Below are 19,206 nucleotides of genomic sequence, written 5' to 3' on the forward strand. Positions count from 1 at the left end.
TGGCTCCGGCAATCAGGCTCCCGTTTGACAAGCATATCGAATTTGTCCGCAGCACCCAGCTTTCGCCGCTCCGTTGTATGGGAGACAAAGTGACTTAACCACGAATCAAAACAAAACACTACTTGAGTCGATTTTACACTGGCACAAAAACGTCGTAAGTAACTAATTGAAACGGCTTATCATTTTGTCATACATTTTTTGTGGGAAATGATAGGAACTATTTTAACGCGAGCTGATTGCGTTAGCGTTAGCGTAGTTACGGTATACTTCGTAGATTGGATACTAGCAACATTCATGTTTCTTTTTAATAATCTCATCCTGACTACTTTCAAGAACAAGGCAGGGGAGTATACCTTGTTCAAATCATAAACAAGAATACTAAAAGCATGAATATCGCTATTCCCGGCCACGCCCATCTTTACCGTAACTTGGGATAGGGGAAGGAAATGTTGATGTAGCACTTACTTAATGAAAGGCCACCGACTCAGCGACACCCTCATAAGTGCTACGGAGTTGGAGGTTGGGGAAGGTATATTGTCAGGATTCGCCTAGAAAGCTGGCGATAGACCATAAATATTTGTTGTTTAAGCGTTTTCAAATTAATCTTTTGAATGCCGGCAATCAAAAGAGAAAACAATAGCTTATTTATAGTATAAATAGTATTTCGCGAAATGCTTGTCGATTGTGCAGTAATATTTTTGCTCAATAACCAGTAAAAAGCAAAACCGATCCCTCCAGGGTCATCGGATTGTATAAAACAACGATACACGTAAAAAAAACACGCCTATTGAAAAACTGTACTGTGCCCATTGAAAAACTGTACTGGGTGGTACTGTATTTTCAGATAATCGAAAAACGAAAGGAAGCGCGTTCGAACTAAACACCCTAGGATAACACAGTCGGTTTTTCTGCTCAAAATTATACGAAAAGCAGAATCGATCCCTCCAGGGTCATCGAACGGTTAAAAAGCATCCACAACCGATTGTTAGTTGCGTAACATCCGCCCGGACAGAATGCGCAATCTGAACATAATTATCAAACTCCGAAAATAACATTTTCCGTTCAAGAAACGATCAGAAGTTCTACGACGCGGACAAAAACGATCCGGAAGGCTCACAAAAGAAAAAGTATCATACTGGAACAAACTCACCGGATTGATTCTCTAAATTTATGTGCTGCCTGTCACTTCCGGATGGTTCGGTGAACTTAGGGCAGCCAAAAACCAACAGTACTGAGGACACAAATTAAACAAATCACTTTTTCACTTTTCACTATTCCATTTCTGAATGTAAAAACTGTCCTGCTTGGGCTTCACGAAGCACTACCCAGCAAGACGCTCCAAAACAGGAAAAAAAAATCTCCGGCGACGAAAACATGCGCGAAACCGTGAGCCAAATCTATCGGACGACGCAAAACCGAACTGTCCTATACTTGGGCTTCATGAAGGCTTACCCAGCAAGACGCTCCAAAACAGAAAAAAAAATCTCCGGCGACGAAAACACGCGCGAAACCGTGAGCTAAATCAATCGGACGACGCAAAACCGAACTGTCCTGCTTGGGCTTCACGAAGCACTCTGAGGTGATCGGAACAAAATGCACCGCAAAAAGACAAGACGCAGGCAAATGAAGCCAAATTTTTGTCTGTAAAAAGAGAGTGCGTAAAACGGTCGTGGTGGCAACCGAAAATGCAACACGAAAAGCGCACCTCGCGACGCGTCATTTGGGGAGAAATTTCAACATGGCGGCAAAAAGCCGCTGATGAGCCAAGCCATCATTATCATTACTCTGGTTTAGACTAATTTTTCTCACATTTTATCCGAAACCACTTCCTACCTGAAATAACCGTTAAAATTGTACTACCTGACTGGCTAAATAACTCGATTTTCAGCCACAGCAATTAAAAAAAAACGCTCGGGTACTTACCTCATCTCCGTTCTGGTGATCGCCATTTTGTTGGTGCTCCTTTTCACTCATGATTACGGGTTGTCGGCTTTTGGGGAAAACTGGAAAAATTCTGCCAAATCGAACGAAATCGACACTTCACCTGCTATATTTACGATCCGGAGAATCTCAACTACTGAATTTCACCGGGTTTGAAGCACAAACAGCGATAAAACGCAGATTTTTATGCGGTTGGAAAAATACTTTTCACTTTTTCACTGGTCCCGAGAAAACACACGCGTCAAAAATCACAAGCGTTGTCGATCCACACCGAACGGAAGTCAAACCCGAAGTCTATTTTAACGCGAGCTGATTGCACACTGAAACTAATGTTGGAGTAAATACAACCGCTGCATAGTTCTTAAAATTACTATTCAGGATTATGTTAAAATTTAACGTGTTTGTCTTTACAAATACTGCAATATTGTTAAAATTACTATGCCATCAATCGATAAATTTTACTATCATGAGAAGTCAAGAGCACTGTTGCCCTGCATTGAAGATAAATACAAAATCGGTAATTTTTAATGAACAATGTTGTCATTTTTACTATGTGCATGGTAATTTTAACAACAAAACGTAGTAATAATGACCCCACCAACTTGGATGTTTTTCTCCGTCAACTTGTAAAGGATTAACATCAGCGCGAATATAAAAGACTTTTGTTTTGTGTTTTGGACGTAATATTAAGCAATGTTTTTATAGTAACTATTCTACCCATGCTGCTATTAATCCAGAATTTCCAGAATTGGTAAGAAATATTCACAAAATATACAACAATTCGCTCAGCAATTTATTTTCATTTTGCAGATTGCATCGTGCAATTTCCAGACCCAAATAAGTGATCCAAAATATAATTTAAGACTACTTCATTCTACTTTTATTGGTGAGTATTCCATTATTGATCGTTTTATTACGTTTTATTAAATGCGATGTTAACCATGCACATGTTTTATAGAAAATTTGAGCGATGGTGAGCAGATTCTGCATGTGCCGCCATGTTCCATCAGAGATCAATGAAGGCAAATACGGACATAAAGTCCTCTGCATGACTCCACTACGATCGCCGTTTTTGAAATCCAAAAATCCTGTTTTTAATGGACTAGAAAACACAATACATTATCAGAGAATTTATTCTTCAATAAATAATTACGATTGATGGAATTGGATAGTAGTTTTTTTGATGGGTTGGAATAAATATAAAGAATACTCAAATTTACTGTACGATAGCTGTCCTTTTAAACGCATCGCATGGTAAAATAAATGACTATGAATTGTTGTCAAGATTACCATGCAGCATGGTAATTTTGACTGATGGCTCAAATATCGTCGACATGGTAAAAAAGGCCACACTTTCCGTTTGAGATGAATGAGTAACGTAGTCTGCACAAATCAAGTGGTGCAGCGCATTTAATTTAAACCACCAACATGGTATTTTTTACCGCAATGCTGTTCTCAGTGCATGCAAAATTTAAGCGATATACACGGTAAAAAATGTTAAACAGGGGATTCATTTTAAAACAGTTTGAGAAGAAAGGTTGTGATTCTTTTTAATTTACTTTCTCAAAACAGTATGAAAGTTACTTACGTCGATTTGAAAAAGTAATCGAGCTTTCTCTTAAAATGGGATGGACTAAAGAAACTATAAGCATTATTTATAATTATAATTTAGACTCTTTAGGATGGACTTATCCACGGTCTTCTTTTATTGTCGATTTTCTTTTTCTTTTCCGCACTTAGAGGGCCGTGTTTACATAAATCCGGACCAACATCCAGTGAAGGAATGTTCACCGATTGAACATGAAGTGGATGAATGTGCAGCGAAATCATACATTTTCTGTTAACATGGCCCGCAGCAAAGGTTTTCTTCCCGCTGGAAGTTGCAGCGTGACGTCATCGTAGATTAGTTCAATCAGAATTTCTGGAGAGCGTTTTGTATTTTTTCTTTAGGTAAATCAGGGCTGGTAGTATGATCGAGGAGGAAGCACGAGATGAGAGTTTGATTCCTAAGTTGAACAGACATTTTTCTAAGTAAGGTCCTTTTTGGAATTTCTCATGACATTACGACAAGTACAACAGCTCGATTTGCTATACACGCTAAGATCAGTTTACCCATAAATAGGTAGTTGATTCACCCATTTATGAGTTTTTCTTATAACACTCATAATATGGGTAAAATCTACCAATAAAAATTGGTAAATTCACCCATAATATAAGTAAAGTCGTTTTACCCAAAAATAAAACATCAACAATTATAGAAGAGTAACAGCAAAAAACAACTAAAATTGATAATATCAAGGTATTTATTTATATTGTTTCAACAAAAACATACTAACACTTGAAATATTATCTGTTTCAGCGGTGTTATTTGATGAATCCAACATTTCACCAGCAAACTTTGGCGTACTTAACTTTTTCGGCATCGAAAGTCTTCAACCTGAAAATTCCAATCTGTGGTTAAAATTATGTTCCTGGATGAATCATAATTAAAGGTAATAATAATTAAAATCAGTTTTATGACAACAACGCCATTAGCGTTCTACTACTAATATTTCTATTGTCACTCTACGGATACGGTGAGGATACGTTCCTTGGGGCCCGCTAGATGGAATGAGGCGATAGTTGGATGTTCCCTGATTGGGATAAAACCCAACTAAAGAGCAAACGTATGTCAATGTCTGTATGTTTAACTGTCCTAATAATTTTAAATAAAATAAGTACAGCATATATTTATAATATTGTAACTAGTTTGTTCAATATCTTTATTATCGGAAATCAGCAAATAAAAGAGAAATGAAGGACTCATATTTGGGTATTTTTGCCATAATTTCGCTCAAAATCAAATACCCATTTATGGGTTTAAAGAGTTTGCTTTTTTATGGGTAAAACCCACTTTACTAATAAAATGAGTGTGTGCACTTTTTGACGATTATGGGTAAACTTTACCCATATTTGGGTAGACTGATCTTATAACTACACGCTATAGCGTGTAGATTTCTTTCACATATTACTCCGCAGATCTCTTCAGGAATTTGTTTTGAGATTTGTCACGAATTTGCTAAGTAATTCTTCCATGAATTTCGTTTTATATGCCTTCAATTATTCAATCAGAAATTTTTCTATGGATAATATATGTGGTTATGGATAATAACGGAAACAGTCGAAATACGATTCATAATTGGCTTGTTTAGGGATATCCTGTTTTTTAAATATTCTGATTCTATGTTAAAAACTGAGCCAGAATCCAAAGTTTCATAATTTTCCGCGCCCTGAAACTATCTTTAAAATCCATTTGAACTTAGTATGAAAATCGCGTTTGAATCACCCCTCGGGAATTTTTTTTTAATCATTTACTATATAAAAATTAAGATATTAAAGCGCAGTAAAATCGTGTTACACTTCAAAAAACGTGCTCTTTTTATCAAGCTACAAAAAACCGTGAATTTGTTATCACTAAACAACCCAATTATGCGGGATCACATCAGGAATCATCCATCAAAAAATCATCCCATTGATTTCCCTAGGAATTCCTTCAGCATTCCCGTTTAGAACATCTTCAAAAATTCAAAATTCCTTCATTAATGCCTGTGATTTTACATTTTTAAACTATATTTTTATTTCAGGTTGCAAGTAGCACCAATCGAACCAGGTGATAGAAAATCTGAGGAAATTAAAAAAATATATGAGTCAATGCCATTCCTTACTTGAGCAGTTAAATGACGAACCGTTTGGGCAAAAAGTGTTCATATCTATTCTAAAGTTCACTAAAACATACGTTTGTAAGGGGGACATGTCATGTAAGGGGGACATTAACGGCCCGAACTCAATTACTGGGAAATGTCCATTTCCTCCTCCATTAGAAATTTGTTGGTTCAGAAGTTTTTACATTCATTAGGGTATTTTATGTATTTCGCCTATTTCCAACCATTAAAAGTTTCAAAAAGTTATAAATAGTTTTCCAAATAACACGTTGAAAAATAGCTTTTTTATGATCGGTCAAAAATACTCCGGGCAAGATGGGCACCCCCATAAAAAGATAAAATTTACTAAAGAAAACTATTATTTTTCAATACTTGTCAAATTAGCCATCACGGAATGCTATCGACTGAGGTTCAAGATCACTGGGGAATTTTTCGGCTTCGCAGTCACCAAAGCAATCAAACGATTATTATTTTTCTTGGAAGCAAGAAAAATAATAATCGTTTAAATTAGCCTTATGTGATTCTGTGATTTGCTTTTACAGTGAAACCTCCATGAGTCGATGTTCCATGACTCTATAACAACTCATAATATCATACTAAACAAATTTATAAAAAAAAAATGATCTAGTTGTCCGGATGGTAATGCTACGTTAGGAATGATGTCACATGTTCACAAATCTAATTTGAGTTTCGCAAGTAAAGTAGAGTAATGAGTATGACTTAATAGTTTTGTATTCTGTGCAGCTCTCCAAAGCATTTCTGTTCCATGACTCGATGTTTCCATGAGCCAATGCGAACATTTGCGAGACAAAGTTTCAAATGAGTAATTGTTCTAGCTGTTACGTCTGTTTTTCTGTGCCATAACATTGAGGTGAAGATGAATCGAAGCCATGCCTCAAATTTTCAAGAGCACAAATCTGGAGAACCGAAAACCGCTTGAGCTGAAAACTTAATCGATTGGTCACCACCAGCTAGTGACCAATCGATTAAGTTTTCAGCTCAAACGGATGTTGGGTTTTTCAGATTTGTGCTCCTGAAAATTCGAGGTTTGGCTTCGATTCATATTCACCTTAACGCGAATATGAGCAGCTTGAATACCACTAGCAGCAATATTAGGTGAAAAAACAGTACCGTTTTGATTCATATTACGGACACTTAAGGCCTCAGTAGAGTAAAACTGATCAAAAAGTATATAAAATAAACCAGTTTGTAAGATTTTTCCGCATTATCGAGCCTTGACAACACTTAGCTTTCGAATTGTGAGCGAAGATTTCGATTTCGATACGTTAATAATTTTAAAGAAATACAAATGTGTAGACTTTTCATGCTTCTTATTCCGGACGCTTCCTTACTTTTGCCTTGAATTCCGGAAGCTTTGATTCAAATTCCGGACAGCTCATGAAAACCGTAAAACGATAAATCAAATCATCAATTGAAATCGCTAAACTACTAAACAAACGTGTGATGCAGTTGAGCAATGTTAATTTTCATAGATATCGATGAAAAAAGCTACAAAAGTACGAACTTTAAAACGACAAAAATTTAAACATTTCGTGTGAAATGTTTCCCATATAAAGAAGAGTGTCCGGCATTAAAAGCTGTCCGTAATATGAATCGAAACGGTATATATTTCAAAGAAGAATCAATTTCAACTGGCTCTTTAGTTGCTCGTGGCGCCAAACATATTCAAGGTGATAAGTTCAGAAAGAATAGCCGATGATTAAAAGAAGGAAAAATCACTGATAATGTATTAGATATTTCTTTCCAAAGAATAGACTATGTCCATCATTCGGGCAAATGTTATTTTCGAGCAAGTGTCTTTCGGGCTAGTGACGTAGAATTACACTATATAAGAATGCGAAAATGACAACTTTGACAAAGAAAGCTCTGAGGTAATAACGGCGGAAGTGCTCATTTAACTCAAGCTGAGAAGCAGACTGTGTGTCAGTGGGGGCGTAGTGCCAAGAAGAAAAAGCAATAAAATTGGCTAGATTTCTCGAAAATTTAGCGCAAACCTAAGGCTGAAACAGTCGACAATAAATAAAAGAAATAGAAACAGGCGACGGATATTTCACCTAACATCGACCTGGTGTGGGAAGATATTTCTTGGTTATAGTGGCTAATACCTACATATAAATTGAAAAACCAAAAATAAAACACTTTTTCAAAAGTAATTCTAAGTCCACTTAGAGATTTTAAAAACGTCGATATGAATAGGAACCTAAACAGCTAAGTCTAATTATCGTTTGGAAGCTTAAGTAAGCATTAAAAAATCGTTTTTGAACAATTCCGCCTTTTTAGATTATGCCTTATGTTATTTTCCGCCTTTTGTTACACGTCTAAGTTAGTCTGCCTTTTGAGTTTCCGCCTTTTGTGATTCCGTCTTTCGTGTTTCCGCCTTTCGTTAGGGTCCCATTATTTTTCAATACTTGTAAGATCCGAAGATATTATCTTTAATTTCTGAAAAGCGGATACCGTAAGTCAAGGCCACAGCTAAATGTGGTTCTATAAATTTACTTTTTAATATAATCAAAACAATTGAAACACTTTTGTAATTTGATAAAACTTTTGCTCCAGATTATCTACAGAAGATTGCTCTATAACTTTACGGCAAAAAAACATATGAATGAATTTGTTTACGCAACAAAAATGTCACTTTTAAATGACCAAATATTATATGAAATGGGTAAATTTTTGGGCTACTATGTATTTTTGACAATATTTACGTTGCGTTGTTGAATTTTTTGTTGAAATTTATGGTCGTCAAATCATTTTAATGATATTCATCAGGACCCCAAAAATTTTTTGATAAACGTCGATAAGAACGACACAAACAAGGGGTGCTCATCTTGCACCACGTTCCCCTATAGAGGTTCTTTGAAGGCCGAATAAAGTGCGTAGAGTGACCTTCCCCTTGGATTTTGATGAAATTCTTCCTAAAAATATTAATAAAAAATAGAATCTCCAAATAATATCCTACAAGACAACAACAAGAAAAAAATATTAAAGAAATGTTTTAACCGCAGCAAAAATATTTTGATTAAATTGCTGGAGGAGCCTTATGAGGAATCATATATAAAATTTATAGAGGAATTCTTGGAAAACTCTATATGTAATGGATATCATTGAATAATGCCTCTCTGTTTAAGCTGAAAACTTAATCGATTGGTCACTCGCTGGTGGTGACCAATCGATTAAATTTTCAGCTCAAACGGGTGTTCGGTTCTCCAGATCCGTGTTCTTGAACATTTGAGGTTTGGCTTCGATTCATCTTCACCTTAAGATAACGTTTTTCAAAAACTTTTTCTGGACTTTTTTCTTCAATTTTACCGTAAGGACGCCATTCACCGCTCATGCTCCATTCACCGCTCATTGAATTATTTTGAAAAATTTGAACAAATTTTCGCAATAAAAGTCTTTAGAATGTATCAGGATACCAAAATGGATTGTATCAGAACGAAATTCATATGATTTTATATTGTATACAACTTGTAAAAAAATAATTTTAGGCTGTTTAAGGCAGTAAACATGAGTTGAACAATGATATTTGTATGGCAGATCGAAAAATGCTTTTTAGCTGTCACAGTTTAATATGTTATCGTACTATAGTACAAAGATAACAACCAGCTAATGAAAGTAAATTAATTCCAAGTAGTGGTGTATACAGAGCTTCATAATTAGGATGAGCGGTGAATGGCGCCCTACACATGTATCATTAGCATGCATGTTATTCGGTACCATTGTACGTTATTCTTATTTCAACTTTTTTCCTACAGAAACAAATGTTTTATCTTGCGTCTAGCGCAAAAAGTTGCGAAAAATACCGAAAACCCGTTTTTTGACAGAATTTAACGTGTTGAAATGCTGTTAAATGAGCGGTGAATGGCGTCCTTACGGTACATAGAAATCAATTTCAGCATACTGATTATATTTGGTGGGAGTCAAGCTAAAAAATATACACGACCTCATTTGTTTTAATTAAAAGCCTCTAGAATTTGAAGAATCCCAACGAAATCCATTACCCACTTGCCCCACGGTACCTTAATTAGATTTGTTATTTTAAAATTGCGTACCACGCCAATCACAGGTAACTTTCCTTGGCCCGGAAGTAGGACTCTTTCGATCGTTGGCGCAATATCTCCGCCTTGTCCGGGTTTACATCGCGAAGGTGCTCCACCAGTTGGGGAAACGCCTGGTAGAGGCGGGAACACACTTTACAACAGTACCAATCGTTGGCCATCTTGATGAACGGATCGTTGTTATCTTCACTCAGATCGAACGCAATCGGAATCGTTTCCACGGACGTAATCCGAACATCGTCGTCGTCCTCATCGGCTACTACAGAAGCTTCCAGGGCGGATGGTTCGGGAGCCACGGTCGTTGCACACATTTCGTCCGTTATCTCCACTGGAGTCGGATCTTCCGCCACTTCCGTCTCTACCAGTTATTTCGGAACCGCTACTTCCAAGTTCCTGCGGTTCTGTTGCAATAATCGTTACACTTTGAAGATAATCCACACATCCCGCACTTTCCTTCGTCGCGTCCATTTCGTTCCTCTTGCGCCGAAAGTTCCAGCTATGCGGGGAAATTTTCGTGGAGCCTGCCGACAGTTAAACAATGGAGGATCATGACAAATTTTAGATATTTTCGTGAAATACTTACAGCTCAAAGAAATCATCACTGTAGAAATCATTCGCAAAAGGCCCCGCGCGTTTGCTTATCTTTCTGAATTAGCGTCGTCTGCTCTTTTGACTGAAATTTCTGCGGGACTTCTGAACGAGAAATTTGTGTTTTGTTTTGGAAACGCGACGCCTGTCGAATCTGAAACTGACAGTATAATCGATATCACTAACACTAATATAATGACTGATAAACGATAAGTGCGGCACATACCGCTGCGGCGTAAAAATAGGCATCCTCATTCCCCACCGCAATTTCTTGTTTCCGCCGACGGCTGGTGCTGATTGCAACACAGCCGTCACCACCACCACGTCATGCAGTGGGAGAATCAGTGAGAGAACAAAATGTCCTACATACAGCTCAACGTTTCCCCTCCTTCTGTTGTTACATACACTCAGGCAAATAAATTAACGAATTTCATAAATTTTCCCTTATGAAGCATTGAAAAATGTATAAAAACCTATTTCAAAAGGCTATTATGGATTTCATACCGTTGAAATGATAACCATAATTGATAACATAGTTAATTATAATGAACGTTCACAAATTTCATTGCGCGCCTTATGATTTCCATTGCTGTCATTAGCCATTTCCTTAATGATACCATCTTTCATAAGGCTATTATAGATTTCATATTAGACCAATGAAAACCATAATTGCGAAGCATGTTGAGCCGCATAAACGTATATCACTTTCATTAAGCCACCTTATGAAGCTCATAGCTCTCATCAGTGTGAAAAACTCATAAGGTTGTTATTATGAAAATTTGCAAATGGAAGCATAATTGGACGTTGATTGCGGATTCATTTACTGAAGCATCATATTTCTTTAGAATATTCTAAAAGGTAATAAGTTGGTAATTTTTCAGAGGATTTGAAATTAATACGGATTTGAATTTTCAGGTATAATTCTATTGACAGAACAGTTATTCGACTGGAGAGCAGCATGATCGTTGACATTCCACAAACGGCAGTCAACTTTTTTAGAAGTCTAGTTATGAGGAAGGAACTACGGCAATGGATGATCGTGAAAATCAAAAAAAAAAAAACAAAGGAACAAATATACATATTATTAAAAAGAAAGTAATGGTTCAATTCAATAGCATATTACATTAATATCTATTTTACCTTGGAAAATGGCTTAACTAACTTAACTAGAAATCGAATTTTCATTTTTCGCCGCATCACTGCTCGATATTCAATAGTACCATATAGTACTTTACTGCAAAATACTGCATTATTATTCGAGCAGCAACATGTCAAGGTAGGTGGAAATTCGATTTCTGCACGTTAGGTAATCAATAACCTAATATCAAGTATATTAACGCATTGGAAATTCTGTAAATATTCAGAATGGAATGCATAGTCCACGAGGTATACAAAATGAATGAGGAAATAATAATAAGTGTTATAAATAGTAATGAAGTTTATACTACTGAAAGAAGAAATTCTTAAAATATCATATCAATATTCATAAGGCTGTTTTATGAAATAAGCAAGACACCACATTGGCATGATTCAGTTCAATTCATAAGGTGAATCAATGAAATACATACCGATTTATTGTGGCAAATAAACATAAGGGGAAACAATGGATATTCGTAGTACTTTTGCCTGAGTGTAGGACACATAGACGGAGGGGAAAAAGTGACGTCGTGGGATCTAATGAATCAAAACAAATCACAGCTGGTGTCTCCGATTGGCACACCGCAACAAAATGAGCACTTCAACTTGAATGATTTCGCACGTGGATACAAAATGCAATAAAATGAGCTTGCTGGGTGCACAAATCAAAATGTCTTATGTTACTATAACCGAAACAAAATGACCAAAGTGAATGTCCAATGTAACAATTGTTGAAACAAAATGACCTATGTGATTCATCCTATGTACGTATTTTTGGTCAAAACGTCCTATCTGATGTTTTTGTAAATTTTAGTGTAATTTACAAATAAATTGTCTAAATGTCAACTCTTACGTTGAACTCTATTACATTGCTTCCCTCTGCAAGCAACATAGTGGGGAAAAATTGTTTCATTTTGATACAGTTTCAAAATATATTTTCACAACCTTCAAGCTCGATTTTCTCGAAATGTGTGAATTGTTAGATAGGTCGTTTTGAAAAGTTGCGCGAGACTTCTTCTGCCATAGAGTAAAGTGGGGCAAAAGTTCGAGTGGGGTAAGAGTTTCTTTTTAAGACTTCTAGCTCAATTAAAAACAAATCTTATAAATGTCATTGTGGTTCGAATGCTATTCAAGTAAGAGACTTTTACTCCAAATATCTTAAAAATCGACTGAGTTTTGGAAAAGTTATGGCTATTTGCTGTTTTTCGACGTGAATATTGTAATTTTTGGTCAATCTTTCGTTGCATGGAGCCAATTGAAGATAAAATATTTTTCAATATTTTATGTAAGGGCGTTTCTAGGCCTATCATAAGGTTGCTTTGAAGTGTATTAGATTTTGCATAAATGCTTGAAAACAATTTTTGGCCCATAGTGGGGCAAAAGTTCGAATCAGCGGGGCAAAAGTTCGACCCATGTATAAAATCACGGAAAATTTTTCAAATTGCCTAAAATCCACATATTATCTTCAAATTTAATTAAATTTGTCTGATCGTGTGAAAACTGTCACCAAAATTTTACATTTCCACTTAGTTTTGCGAAAAACTGCTATTTTTGAGTATATTACAATTAAACCGGTTTTGGGCATTTTTTTGATGAAATTTTAGTGTGTATTTTTCGGCAAACTTAAGTTTACGGCTGGTGTAAAGTATGCCTGTCATAAAAGGATCGATATTTTGTGTTTTAGCCAGCGAACTTTTGCCCCACACTAGATTCGAACTCTTGCCCCACCGGTGGGGCAAAAGTTCGAATAAGACAATCAATTTTGAAACTGTTATAACTAAAAATGGGTAAATATTTTGACACAAGTTTGTTCAGCAAAATTATAGCCAATATGTTGAAGGTTCACTGTATGGTATTTGTTTTGTTTTAACTGCTATTGTTTTCCTGGAAACTTTGATTATACCACTAAGGTCGAACTTTTGCCCCACCTTACTCTACTCGCAACGCCAAACGGCGGATCCTTGTCCGGTTGAGGCACCCGAACAACTCGTGCTGCAGCATCCACTCGGCTTCGGTGGAACTATATGACAAGATGTCCTCATGGGCCCCGGAATGATATAGAAACTTCGGCTGGACTCCTGATTCACCAGCCTTTGTTTGGGCACGTATGTAGAAGCAATCCCGTTGTGGTTGTTTTCTTTCCGAATCCATCCCGATGAAAGGTCAGCAGGAACCACCACCTTGATTTTCCGATTCGCTCTGACCGGTGCTATTGCGATGGAATCTTAGCCTTCATCCATCCAGGTTGAGTTCCCCGGTATCTATTGACGGAACGTTGCTGTGAGGGAAGTTGTGTACATGGGGATATCTATCTTCCAGCGAAACTCTTTGTTGTTTGTTCTTCCGGATGATTCAAGGTCGAGAATTTGTTCAGCAACATGGTACATCGAGCGGCTACCGTAGTACGATCTTCGATCCATCGCTGGTCTATTTTAGTCCGAAGTGCAGCAGGCTGAAATTTAAAAAACAAAAAAGTTTTTAGAAAAAAACATTCCCAATGAAGAAAGGGGAGTGACAGATTTATTTCGATGTTATAAAGAGTTTACATGCTATTTACTTACCTCATTGCATTATGTAACATTGCCGTGACCGGATAGAAAACGTATTGAACACCAAATGTCCAAACGATTACGTTTTGTTATGATGCTTCCACTTTTGTTTATGTTTTGATCTTGATCGATCACGCTCGTTCAGATCTACTCAAAAGTGAGTAGATTTCGACTCACTTCGGCACAAAGTGGAACTGCTCAAAAGTGAGTAACACCATCGTTACTCACTTTAGAGTAACATTGTCAAATGTCAATATGGGAGTAACACTTACTCACTTCGTTTAATCTTAAATTTGCGAAAGTGAGTAGATGTCACTCACTTCAGGAAATAATATTTTGGAAGCAAATGTATTATGTTTTTCATAAAATCAGTAGAAATATACAAAGAGCATAACATTTATTCATGATCTCTTACATAACTATATGAATAATACATGATAACAAGTAATAAAAATGATATTTGTGTTGAAATTTTCGCTGCTCTGGAATGGATCCCCGGATGTTATAAATCTCTGGGGGATTGATAAAAGTCATGGAGGATGTAGTTTGACCGAGCCAGTAGCCTTCCCAGTTAGACTGTAAAGAATTGATAATTAGTCCAATAAAAAGTACGGCGGTAAAACTTACTGTTTATATATTTTTTCTTGCGGTTGGACTTGGTCATTTTCACTCCGACCTCGCTTCACTTGATATCAGGATTATTGACTTCGCAGCACTAATCTGGAATTCGCCAATTGGACTTCCGAAGCGAAGTTTTAAGCAAACTAACTGTCATTGCTCTGCCGGCTAGAATTTGTCTTTATTGTTTTTGAAAACAGTCCGATATCACCGTCGGAAGAAATTTCATCACAACGGAGGATTTGTCAGTTCGAGCGCGCGAAATTTTCACAAGTCTTTGACGTTTAAAAAGTGAGTCAAATATGTTTGTGTTTACTCAAAAGTGAGTAAGTTCGTTTTCTTTCATGGTTGAGTAAAAAGTTACTCACTTTGATAACATAAAGTTACTCACTTTTGACAGCTAACTTGAAACTTCAAAAGTGAGTCAAAGTTACTCTCTTTTGAGTAGATTTGAACGAGCGTGATAGCAACGGTTGGATCGCGTTGCCAAATATGAAAACTTGTTGTTCACCGGCAAGAAGGGTTTCTATTTCCCAACCGATTTGGCAACGATTGGTGCGGTTTCATGTTATGATGAAAGTTGCTATTTTAGGTATACTCACGCATTGGTGGGGATCGTCTTAGTGGTTAAATTTGTTGTGAAATCACACGTATGGCAAGAATAATGGTACAAAATGAGTATGCCATTGGAAAATAGGTCAATAATCGATTGATTATGAACTAATTTTTGGGTTGAAGAATTGAATTTTGGACGTAACAAACATTTTCAGTGACATTTCACTCGTTCTTCCCCAGCGACCTCTATGACGGTGGCGCATTATATTTGCCTATAGGCAAATATAATGCGCCACCATCATAGAGGTCGCTGGGAAAGAAGGAGAGAAATGTCACTGAAAATGTTTGTTACGTCCAAAATTCAATTTTTCAACCCAAAAATTTAGCCATAATCAATTATTTATTAAACTATTTTCCATTGACATAATCATTTCGACCCTTTATTCTTGCGATACGCGTGATTTTACAACAAATTTAATCACTAACAAAGAATCCGGAAGTTTATAACCTATGTTGCCAAACACCAATTTTCCAATTTTCTCCCTCTAAACGTACATGAACACTGACCGGATCTGTACATTTTCGAAGGAATAAAAGTTTATCATGTTTTTCAATGCTCTCCGATGGTATACAAAATAACTTTTCCGAGAAAAGGAGTAAATTGTGTGCTCTCTCCTATGCTGCACACGGTGCGTTCTCAACCCAACCCCTATTTTGACGATTCTTCTACTAGCCACCAGATGTCGAAGTCATCGTTAAGCTTTGAAAATATTAGCCTATAGGCCTATTCACATGACGCTCCAAAACAACTGATCGGGAAGCTCATTAACAGTTCTTCTATGAAAATGACAGCCTCGTGTATGCACCAGTCCTCCACCGATGTAAACAAATGCATAGACGGACCTGTCACATGAAAAGGCATATTGTAACAATTGAAAACACTGGAAATACTATACAGTATATTGTAAAACTAACTATACAATTACAGAAAACGCAATGGAAGTTCAAGTTGGTGTTATGCGCGTAGATGGAGGGATTACTGTACTCCTGTTCGTGTGACTAACAAAAATGTTGCAGCATCATGACCTGATGTCGCACAGCTTTATGCTGTTTCATTTACCGTTTCTATGCTGTCACCGTTAGGCCAGACGTCGAGTTATGCACGACAGAACCGTCAAAACAACGTCGCTGTCTGATGTCGCTGTCAGTGGTGTTTCATTCTCATTGGCGTTCCCTTCCCACCATTCGCAGCGTTCAGTGCAGTGCGGTTGTGGCCAGTGGTGGTTGTTTCGTTCGATTGCTGCTGCGCTTTTTCTCGGTCATTGTGTTTCGGCTTGTCTATTGATTCGTTATTTCATTCAGAAAACAAGTTCCGAAAGAATAGTGCGGCTCAAAGTGGTTAGACGTCTCAATATCACGGTTACCTGTGTTTAGGGGTAACACCTTTATTTCCATCTCCGATAAATATAAACCTGCCTGTGGACAAGAGAAAAAAAAGTATGTGAAGAGCTACAGTGACGGACAAAATTTTATGACCACTTCACTGAAAAAATGATATTCGCTGAATGTGTGTGTATTTTCAGCATATTTCCTTTGGGATTTTGCGTTTTTAAGTTTATTTAAGTATTAAATTTTACAAATAACACATGAGCAAAAGATAAGAATAGTAAAGAGAATTATCAGAAACGTATTAACGTAAAGAAATTGATAAAATGTGTGATAAAAACATAAGAGCACTACTGTAAAAATAGTGTTTTACACTTGGTTTTGTACCCAAAACTATATGGGATGCAAATTGTAGAATATATTTTATCTTCTAGCAATTTTTGACGTAACTGGATAACAGCTTGAAATATATTTGATATGGATAAAAATGCGTTTTCCTATGTTTTTATCAAAAATATTCCAAATTTAAAGATATTTTCCATCTACTAAATAGATTTATTTCTTCTAATGATTATTATTAAAATGAAATATATTGCTCTACTTTCGGCCATAAAACACAACTTTCATGAAATTTTTAGTTTCAACATATTGGTAAAAAATCTTAATTCAAAACTTGTACATAGTAACATTGCATGATTACATCCTGGCACTTTATTTTGGTTTATATTCTGATGATACGTATTGTTTTCAAGTTCTCCGTATTAAAAAGTATTGAAGTATTGGTTTAAACGGACTATGGGCCCATTCACAAATTTCATAACGCTGAAGGGGGTGGGTGGGTATCATTTAGATGTTACAGATCATACAAAAATTGAAAATATTCATACAAAATGCGTTACGAGGGGGTGGGTGGGTGTCGAAAATGGCCATTTTTGGCGTTATGAAATTTGTGAATTAACCCTATTCAATTTAACATGCCATATTTTTTAAATTTCTCAATGAAATCGCAATCAGATTTCTGTTGACCGTTCGACTAATATTGTACAATGTTGTTCTCTAACCCTCTAATACCCAACCCCGCCTTTAAACGGGGTACACTTTGGAATTTTGTATATTTTTTCGTAGCTCGGGAATCAAAATGTTTTTATTTTTGGCTTATACTTTGACTCATAACTGGCATATTAGAAAAGTTTTTGAGGACTTTTGGAACTTTTTTGTATTTTTAGAAATTGTTTAAAAAATTGCATTCTTATATAACCTACAAATGCCTGGGGTTCATTTAACGTGTAATATAAAAAATCGTACCTTTTATATTTTTCTACGATCAACCTATCACAAAAGAAGAGCCTGGTGGTAATAATATAATTTCAAACCTGTTTTTCCGTTAGTTACACGGAAAATAAAATACGCTCCGAAAAAAAATAAAAAATTTAATGTTTTTAAAAGTGCCGTAAAAATTTAAATTTTTATTACTGCCAAAAATCAACAACTAGAAAAGGCTTCAAGAAAAAATGAAAAAAGCTAGGGTTGTTCAAAAATAAAAATTATAAAAATCAAAATCCAAAATTTAAAAATTTGCGAATAAAAATAAATAATTGCCCAAAACGTGTTTAGAACGATTTTAGATAACGAAAAATAATACTTAAATCAAAAATAAAAATTTGGGTATTAGAGGGCTAAGCACTCACTGCAGACAGTATTTGAGTGCTGATCAAGATGGATTCACTATCGGCCGCTCTGCTACTACCAATCTGCTATGCCTTACGTCGTACATCACTGCGAGCATGAATGTTCGGGCCCAGACGGACATGATTTTCGCCGATCTATCTGCGGCATTCGATATGCTAAACCACGATATTGCATTCGCCAAGCTCGATAGGCTTGGAGTTGCAGGTAGCCTTATGAGATGGTTCCGCTCTTACTCTTATCGCCAATGGGGTCCCACATTTGTTTTGATAAAACCTTGTTTTTATTGAAGAACACGATAGAGCGTATTCTCGCTACTACTTTGGCATTTTTTCCGCTCAAATAAAGGGTATTTCATATTTAAACTTTATTTTTCAAATTGGGTCCAAATTTGAACCACACTTTTGATCATGTTTGACGTTTACTTAGTCGACAAAAACGCCACAGGGGTTCAACTTTTTAAAAATGGGGTTGTTCATATCTAACATTTCGGAAGGGACACGGAAACAAAATACACCCTGAATTTGAGTTTAAACCAAGGGGTGTGACAAAATCTCAAAAAACGAAAACAATTGTTTTTTGACTTAAAGCAAAGAAAAACGTTTAAAAACAGAGCAAATATGTGTTTCTGGCCTAAACTTAAGCGTTTGGTACTAAAATTGAGACAGGGCTTTAGAACTCAATTAGTGATAGCTTTAGGAGAATATTGATCACCCTGCATTTACGCGTTATCAGCCATACCGCATAGCAGTCATCTGGGTCCGTTGATTTTCCTTCTGTAACGACGTGCACTTTGTTGTGGAAGGGCATCGGCTGACGTCCGCAGACGACCTAAAATTTGTTTCTACGAATATGCCCAATTGCTGATTTCTGTTATCTCCAGGACCCGATAAACGTCTTCGCTGGGTGGCGCGATCTCAACCGACTAGTCTTCAATCCAGCAAAGTGCTCCTTATTCACTTTTTC

The 19,206-nt window shown here is 36.4% G+C and overlaps 2 protein-coding genes and 4 long non-coding RNA genes across 19 annotated transcripts in view; 3 read left to right on the plus strand and 3 right to left on the minus strand.

Annotated features, from left to right (window-relative positions):
- Positions 1-10,032, minus strand: part of LOC110680289 — a 64,635-nt gene extending 54,603 nt beyond the window's left edge. The window contains exons 1-2 of the mRNA XM_021856122.1: positions 9,912-10,032; positions 9,716-9,855 (exon numbers count right to left, since the gene is read on the minus strand). Coding sequence (XP_021711814.1) covers positions 9,716-9,855; positions 9,912-10,032 — 261 coding nt within the window. The remainder of the gene's footprint in view (positions 1-9,715; positions 9,856-9,911) is intronic.
- Positions 1,568-3,139, plus strand: LOC110680292. Its single transcript, XR_002502817.1, has 3 exons — positions 1,568-2,692; positions 2,752-2,827; positions 2,900-3,139. It is a non-coding gene; the product is annotated as an uncharacterized LOC110680292 (long non-coding RNA).
- On the plus strand, positions 4,136-4,591 carry LOC110680291. The gene is made up of 2 exons (XR_002502816.1): positions 4,136-4,240; positions 4,301-4,591. It is a non-coding gene; the product is annotated as an uncharacterized LOC110680291 (long non-coding RNA).
- A 3,762-nt stretch (positions 10,033-13,794) lies between the features above and the next one.
- LOC110680288 lies at positions 13,795-14,121 on the minus strand. Its single transcript, XR_002502815.1, has 2 exons — positions 14,008-14,121; positions 13,795-13,898 (listed from the first exon to the last, which is right to left on the minus strand). It is a non-coding gene; the product is annotated as an uncharacterized LOC110680288 (long non-coding RNA).
- A 252-nt stretch (positions 14,122-14,373) lies between these two features.
- On the minus strand, positions 14,374-14,677 carry LOC110680295. Its single transcript, XR_002502820.1, has 2 exons — positions 14,623-14,677; positions 14,374-14,571 (listed from the first exon to the last, which is right to left on the minus strand). It is a non-coding gene; the product is annotated as an uncharacterized LOC110680295 (long non-coding RNA).
- A 1,706-nt stretch (positions 14,678-16,383) lies between these two features.
- Positions 16,384-19,206, plus strand: part of LOC110680286 (galactosylgalactosylxylosylprotein 3-beta-glucuronosyltransferase S-like) — a 30,409-nt gene continuing 27,586 nt past the window's right edge. For 6 of the 14 annotated variants that reach the window (XM_021856106.1, XM_021856107.1, XM_021856110.1 and 3 more), the window contains exon 1: positions 16,384-16,665. The gene's annotated coding sequence lies outside the window, so the exon portion shown is untranslated. The remainder of the gene's footprint in view (positions 16,666-19,206) is intronic. The other 8 variants (XM_021856108.1, XM_021856109.1, XM_021856112.1 and 5 more) reach the window with 2 other exon arrangements.

This window comes from Aedes aegypti, unplaced genomic scaffold (genome assembly GCF_002204515.2).
Source record: "Aedes aegypti strain LVP_AGWG unplaced genomic scaffold, AaegL5.0 Primary Assembly AGWG_AaegL5_hic_scaff_116_738_PBJ_arrow, whole genome shotgun sequence".
In the NCBI taxonomy this organism is placed as follows: domain Eukaryota; kingdom Metazoa; phylum Arthropoda; class Insecta; order Diptera; family Culicidae; genus Aedes; species Aedes aegypti.